General features: G+C 40.0%; 1 protein-coding gene across 1 annotated transcript; it reads left to right on the forward strand.

The window, feature by feature from the left end:
- The first annotated feature begins 1,083 nt into the window (after window positions 1-1,083).
- On the forward strand, window positions 1,084-7,641 carry LOC118432321 (cytochrome P450 2U1-like). Its single transcript, XM_035843867.1, has 7 exons — window positions 1,084-1,250; window positions 3,029-3,221; window positions 3,959-4,187; window positions 4,520-4,928; window positions 5,097-5,294; window positions 5,664-5,794; window positions 6,368-7,641. The coding sequence occupies exons 1-7, from the start codon at window positions 1,179-1,181 to the stop codon at window positions 6,534-6,536; spliced, it is 1,401 nt and encodes a 466-aa protein (XP_035699760.1). The 5' UTR covers window positions 1,084-1,178; the 3' UTR covers window positions 6,537-7,641.
- Window positions 7,642-7,896: the final 255 nt, after the last annotated feature.

Consider the following 7,896-nt stretch of genomic DNA (forward strand, 5'->3'; position numbering starts at 1 on the left):
CGTGTCTGTATGTTTGTGTTTCTGTGTGTTTATATGTGTTTGTGTCTATGTTTGCGTGTTTGTGTGTTTGTGTTTGTGCTTGATTTTTGACTCATTCCCAATATTTATATATTCATCCATTTATAAAAAAAAAGTTTATTAGAATTTATCACATTTGTGGTAGCACGACCGGATGATGATGACGTGGTGGAATTGAAATAACACGTGACTATCTCATTTTCATGAGTTATTTTCGGGATATTTTTGCAGCAGCGTTGCACGATTTATAGCATGGTTGAATATTTTTAAGTAACGGCCCAAAACACGGATTACTCAGCAATCGGTGTCATTGAGTCCAAATCCATGTCCAAGGTATCAGGACAACTCGGTACCCGGGACAAGTCGTCTTCAGTCAATCAGGACGACTAGGCACCTAGCCCAGGACAACTCGTCCCCTAGTTTTATGGGTACCTAACTTCTGTCCGTACCTTGTATGTGGCACTGTTAATATAAGTTATAAAACTTGAGTGCAGTGCCACATCCTCGTCTGTCCAGAAGCAAATAGGAAAAAAATTGACATATCTAACTACTCTTTTCATATAATCATCTTACCTTTAGAACCTTTAATGTCAACGAAAAAAAAACTAGCAATCTACCGCCTTCAGATCACGTTGATTTGATTATATGGATGCTATTCTCTGGGAACTCTTTAACTTTTGCGATCAAGTGGATGTAAACAAAATGGTCAAAATTACCTGCATTTATAAATCTAGGTGATCAGAAAGGTTAAACAAATGACCAAAGAACAGAGTATGAAAAATCGAACAAACACAATTATTTGATTTAATCTTTAACATGAGATCTCTACTTATCTGACATCGGAATCAACGTTGGCGTTCTATGGCATTGACGTCTGTTTCCGGTATATTCTTAAAAAGATATACGGCATATATTTGCAGCTGTTTTGGATGATTCATAGCATGGTTGACCACTTTGTTTTTTGGTAACGGCCCAAAAGTTAAAGTGCGAATGTTATGTACATGACCTAACATAACCAAATAATGCCCGGTAGGATGTTGACCTTTACAAAGTTCAAGATGGCTGCCGCACAGTTGGTAACGTCTTTAGTTGGCGAGAACGTGATATTACAGACGGCTCTTGTCCTCTTACTGGTGTTCTTGGTGACTTCATGGTTCTTCATGACACCTAAGTACCTTCCACCCGGCCCTAGAGGATGGCCTGTCGTTGGTAATATCTTCTCTCTAGTGGCGGTAAGCAAACTTCACTTACGGTAGAAAGGTGACCCCCCTCCCCTTCACAAAAATACGAGGGTTCGCGATGATGTCATGGTCACGCACTGGCAGGTAGAACGCTGGTGGAAGGCAATTAACGTATTCAGAATTAATTTGTAATCTCATGTGCTAATTAAATTACTAACGTTTACATTCAGAGGCACAACTTACCAAAACACATTTCCAGGTGAGGTTAGGCATATATCAACTCTACAACAGTTTAAAACTGCCTTAAGACACATGCAACATGTAGAACATTGATCTATGACCTCCACGCTATTTTTGAAGTTTTTTATTTGACTTGTAAACTATCATATCTAATGAAAGCTCATTGGTGAAATGGGCACTGATTTCTCTTGACGCCTCGGTTTTCAGGTTGTCCACTGGTGTGTTAGCTTTGACTGAATGCAACATGCTGTTTGTCTTGTTTACATGTATGCCAAATCCCCCCCCCCCCCAAGCCCCCCACAACCAACCCTCCCACCCATGGAAATCAACTTTCAAAAGCTGTAGATCTTGTTTTGAGATGAATAGATAAGTAAATGAATAAACTAGAATTCTAACCATGGACCCTTTACTGTATTCCCACGTAGTAACTGTCATTTGGCTATTCTTTGGCAAACGCAATCATTCGGTGCGACACACTGGGCCAACGTCATTTGGAGTTAACCCTATCCAGACCGGGCTTTTTTGGGCTACCTGGGACCGGGGGGGTGGGGGTGGCTCTTTTGACCCCCCCCCCCCCTTCGTAATTTCAAAACGGCTTAGGTTACGATCACCAAATTTGGAGGGAATGATGTACTAGTGAAGTTTTATACTTTCTGTAATTTTTGTGTCGTTATGACGTAATATGACGTAATTATGACGTCATAATGTCATATTTTAGGCTAAAATCGTCTACTTATGAAAATTCCGCTATACTTAAAGGTATTGAAGAAAACGATGACTATAAAGGTTATCGTATTGTTGTCTAAGTCAGCCAAGTCTTTTGTTGCCAATGACGACGACACTGACGCCAATATGACGTCAGAAAATGACGTCATTTGTCCGCCATCTTGGATCGACAAGCTTGAATTTTCAAAAATACGATTTTTTCCGCATATAACCCCAAAACCCAATGGAAGTGGACTAAAAAGGTTCAAATGATTGTTTTTTGTAAGAAACAAAAAGATTTTGACGGAATTTGAGTAAAAATAACATGTATTTATCGTTGAAAATGGCATTGTCCGCCAAATTGGATTTTGACCCATGACGTCATCAAATTAGCATTAATTATGAATAATTAATTAGAAATGTAGCTTAGAATTACACAGGATCTTAATGATATAGATAAACAAGTTTGGTTTAGCAATAAAACTATGAAATCCCATAATTCAAACTGAAATTAGTAAATTTTGTAAAATATGCCTGTCAGAAACCCGTTGCCATGGCAACACGAAAAATCACAAACTAAATTTGTTTTCAAATATCGTTCGGCAGTTATACGACGTCAAAGTTGCCGCGTGCACTTTTAGCCCCCCCCCCCGTCTGGATAGGCCTTTAAGCGTTACTTGGCATTGTTTATCATTCAATATTTACTCTCAACACTGGTCATTTTAATAGAGGTGCATGCTGAAAGGTATACTACTAGATTTGTCTCAAGGACTATGGCAACATCGGTCAGCTCCTATTTTATATTATTGTGTTGGGTTCTTTTACTTGTTCCTTCTGATCATGGTACATGTACATGTTAACACTGGCTATATCTTCACACTAAGGGCCACCGCTTTCTGACAATGACCGAATGGGCGAAGACGTACGGACCTGTGTACCGGATACAGCTGGGGAAGGAAACGATGATTGTGCTTTCCGGATATGACGTCATATACGAGGCTCTGGTGAAGCGAGGAGAAGACTTTTCCAGCAGACCAGCTAGCCCCATAGTCAAACTTACCAACCCCAAGAGGATAGGTAAGAACCCGTACGCTTTACCTATGAATGTGCTTATTTTTCCCGCTACGTAGCACCTGGTTGTGTTCCCAGAGAAGCGGTTGGTTCAACCTTTCAACACTTCAACCGTTCTTTTCTGATAGCCCTTCTGTACGCTCTATTACACAATCAGCTTATGTGGCCGAGCGGTCAACGCGCTGGGTGGATATAGCGATTTGCTTTTGCAGCCGTGATTCGTGTGTTCGAACCCCACTTGGAACAATAATACGGGTTATGGTGATATGTATAGTTGGTAGTTCAAAAGAGACCAATGTAAACTGGGGCTCTGTAGGACTGTTTGCGATTATCTGGTGCCGAAACCATTTTTTTTTAAAATTGAAGGTGGTGCATATAAGATGGCGGAGCCCAAATGGTATCTTTGATATGCATGACGTCATTTATGACATCATTTTGCCGCCATTGATGTTGCTATTGGCCAAACAAGTCATTACATCACATTACGTCCTGATAGGTTTAACATTTTCTACATTGTGAGATATTGTTTCTACATTATTTTTTTAAAATCTTTGGTGGCCATATGATAAGCCGTTAAAGAGTTACAGGACTTAGAAGGGGCGTGTCTCTAAAGGAAAAAACGGTCTGAATAGGGTTAAGTACTAGCACAATGGTCCAATGGACATCTACAAGATTGTGCTGGGCTTATGCCTTCGGATTGGTTGATTTTTTGTTCCATTGGTTGATTGAATCATATATTCCAGGTATCATCACTGCTCCGTTCGGTTCTCCATGGAAGGAGCATCGGAAATTTACCCTTATGTCTCTGAGAGAGTTCGGCTTCGGGAAGAGAAGTTTGGAGGGGAAGATTTTGGAGGAGTCGGTCGCTCTACAAGCAGAAATCCTGAAAATGGGAAACAAACCGTTCGACATCAGCCGCATGGTCCAGAATGCCGTCACCAACGTTATCTGTTCCATTGTGTTCGGATCCAGGTAAGCTTCGAGAAAAAAAACGAAATAAAAACAAACAATATATCTCAAAATCGTCACCATAGCTTGTTCCGAACATGAGGTATCATTCCTGGTAGTTTCGCTGCATTATCAAAGGACGTGACTAGGGGGGCCCGAAATCTATTCATTTTCAGTGTTTGTTACATCCCACCAAGCATGAAATCAATCCATCCAGCCGTTCTCAACGCTAGAAAAAATAAACCTCCATGAATATTCCATGTAGGTAATTTCGTGGAGGTAATAAAGAACTGCAGCGATGATTGTAAACCATGCTATAACGATTTGCTATAACGATCTGTTTATCATCTCACTAGGTTCGAATACAACGATGGCAAGTTCACACGCTTGATGGACGCCCTTGACCAAGCATTTTCAACCAACATTTTTGGCCAACTTGCCATCTTTTTCCCCATTTTGCAACGTGTTCCAGGAATGAGACGAGGACCACAAATCATAGTAGACGCAGTGGGTACCATTAAAACCTATATAAGAGAAGAAATGGACTCCCACAAGGAGACATTCGATTCCAATGACATCCGGGACCTTATCGACTCGTACGTCAGGGAAACAAAATCTCGCGAGAACGACGACGAGACCACGTTCACTGACGAGTACACAGAAATGGTGCTGTTTGATTTATTCATCGCCGGGTCAGAAACAACCTCCACTACGCTGTACTGGGCATTTATGTATATGATTCTCAACCCGGACATCCAAAGAAAGGTACAAACCGATACACCCATACAAAAATCTATTAGTATGAAGGGGTGGTATACAGGTTTTGGGGCAACTTTCACGTATTAGAAGTGTGTGATGATTACCGAGAACGGCTGAATAATAAGTCTTATGTTTGGTGACTGTATGTCTTTTTTATTTGTTTTTTACTTCCAGGTTCAAGAGGAGATCTACTCCGTGCTCGGACACGACAAGCCGCCGTCCACCGCCCACCGTGCCCAGATGCCGTACACTGAGGCCGTCCTGACCGAGGTGGCTCGCATCGGCACCATCGCACCAACCAGTGTCTTTCACGCCACGTCACGTGACACCAGTTTCCATGGATACCACATTCCAGAAGGAATGACGGTGGTGGTGAGACAATTTTCTTATTCTAGAATCAAACATACGTTTATTTTTAAGCTTTTTTCCCGACTCGTATTTAGTTTTTGAGACTTTTGTAGATGACAGCAGAAAACGCATCCTATCATATCAGGCATTATATCAAGCCCTATGATTGTCTACAGTACGTAATAACCGTACCTTCCTCTCTCTCTCTCTGTCTCTATCTATCTATCTATCTATCTATCTATCTATCTATCTATCTATCTATCTATCTTTCTATCTATCTATCTATCTATCTATCTATCTATCTATCTATCTATCTATCTATCTATCTATCTATCTATCTATCTATCTATCTATCCATCTATAAGTTGTCCATGCGTTTATCTTGTTTTACAGACCAACTTGTGGTCTGTCCACCACGACCCAGAACATTTCCCAAACCCCGAAAAGTTCGCCCCCTGCCTGTCGCTTCTTGGACGCTCAGGGACAGTACCAGAGGGACGATCACGTCATGCCGTTTGGTATCGGTAAGTTTACTCTCTCGTGCTTGGTCAGCAACTTTTGAATCTCTTTCTCAACGCTGTGACCCCTGTCAGCCCTTAGACAGCCAATGATGATGTTCGTTTAGTCAAGAGGCAAACCTGATTGGTTAATAACTTTCTATCAAGCAAACACAGGTAGGAATTTGATTGACTTCAGTGTAGTTTTTGCTGACGCAACGAAAAGGTCGAATCATAAATCTTTAACGCAAAGGCTTTGCATATGCAAGCCGCGGACCACACATAAGAGGATGTCGTTAAAGTTGAACTCAAAGTATTGCTGCCAAATGTAGCTGTTTCATAGTAAAATGTGAACAGGCACTTCGAATCAATATCATGTATATTCCAATGTGTCTCAACAGTCAAATGTAGTGACCACTTAAGCTTAAGGAAAGGAATATATAGAAACAGTTTAAGTCAACAAATAGTTATCACCATAAACATCATTACTAATGCTTGGATCAGTAGAAAACTAAACCAATGGCTCAACATTTGACCAGAAGGAGATGTCTACTTTTCCTTTCTTGTCTTAAAATTATTGAACCAATTAACATTTTGAAGGTCCACGCATGTGCCTGGGGAAGCAGCTGGCAGAGATGGAGCTCTTCGTGCTCTTCACTTCTCTGCTGCAGCACTTCACCTTCAAACTGCTAGAGGGCGCTACCAAGCCTTCCACAACCGGAATCAACGGCATCACTCATTCGCCCAAGAACTTCGAACTCATCGCTGAGCCACTGACTTAGGGTCGCTGTCGAATACAAGCTGGTAGAATTTTGTCACATTCGTTTAGAAGGTTAATATATTTTTGGTAGAACATCCTCTGCTGCCAGCATCCTTTTACAGAACGTCCGCTTTTAATATCTCAAGTTCTGGACATGGCATGGTCCTGATCTTCTGTGTTGTAGATAGCTCTTTGGGTTACAGAGTAAGTGGTTTGGCTTTAGACCTTCTAGCGGCTTCTTCGCAACTGCAGGAGTTAGGTTTGTTTCAAACTTTGTAAAAGAATAACTCGAAGTTTGGCTGGAGGATCTTCATTAATTCAGGAATGTAGATAGCTAGTTTGACGCTTGACATAAATAGATAACGATTATGCAATACAGAATCCAATTTACATGACTAATCATGATGAAGTCTCATAAACCTGTCCTGTTTCATTTAGGGGCTATTCAAAACATGTGGCATATGTAACTGAGAAAGAGAAAAAGTTGACAGGTGGAAATTATGCCATTTGGTTGCTAATTTTCAAAATTAATGACAAAAATCTATAATTCCATAGTGATCAATGATTGGGATGTCATACTTGTGGTTTTTGGAAGCTATGTAAAGGTGAACATTTATGAATGTGTATTATTTTAATGAGGACCTAATTTCCATAATCAATAACAGAATGCACGTATAGTGTTTTCTTTCTATCAAATAATCATCCTCTGTTATTTTGGTTGAGGATATAATCAACAATATATTATATAAATTAAATAACTTACCTGCATATTTAATAAGAAACACATGATACACCAGTTGTGAAGAGTGAAATCCTTATGCGAAGGTATGAGGTCATGGAGCTCTTGTTATGTCTATTACATATATAATACGCATATGATACGCATTTAATACATATATAATACGCATATGATTCTTATGATTCCATGTAACAGAAAGTTTGTTACTATTAGTTTAACATATATTCTGTCTTCAACCGCTGAAAAATATTGTTTTGAATTAGACATGACTAAGGATCATATCTAAGCCACAAACCTAAAGTATTTACATATATACAGTGGTAGTTTTTCACAATTAAAATACGATTCCAAATGTAAAGAAAGAATCTCTATATATGCAGCAGTCGTTAAATAAATACTTAGTAATAGAAAATTATTTAAACATTTATATCCAGTACAACAAATCTACTTCTTCAGAATGCGCTCCCAAATGTGATTGAGTTTGTATACCCCCCCCCCCCTCTTCATCATGGTTTATGTCTGAAGTAGATTTCCTATTACCCCCCTCACATTAGGCGCGATTCGATCGGACGACGAGTCTGCTAGCTCTAATTTACAAGGAGGCATGACCCTGATGCCCACGAAAAAAAT

The sequence above is a fragment of the Branchiostoma floridae genome, chromosome 15 (genome assembly GCF_000003815.2).
Source record: "Branchiostoma floridae strain S238N-H82 chromosome 15, Bfl_VNyyK, whole genome shotgun sequence".
NCBI classification, from domain to species: Eukaryota; Metazoa; Chordata; class Leptocardii; order Amphioxiformes; family Branchiostomatidae; genus Branchiostoma; species Branchiostoma floridae.

Bases quoted from the DNA above. Each gene is read 5' to 3' on its own strand.
- LOC118432321 (XM_035843867.1), top strand. From the start codon at position 1,179: ATGACACCTAAGTACCTTCCACCCGGCCCTAGAGGATGGCCTGTCGTT. The intron at 1,251-3,028 runs GTAAGCAAACTT...CTTCACACTAAG, and splicing joins ATATCTTCTCTCTAGTGGCG to GGCCACCGCTTTCTGACAAT. The intron at 5,295-5,663 runs GTGAGACAATTT...CTTGTTTTACAG, and splicing joins CAGAAGGAATGACGGTGGTG to ACCAACTTGTGGTCTGTCCA.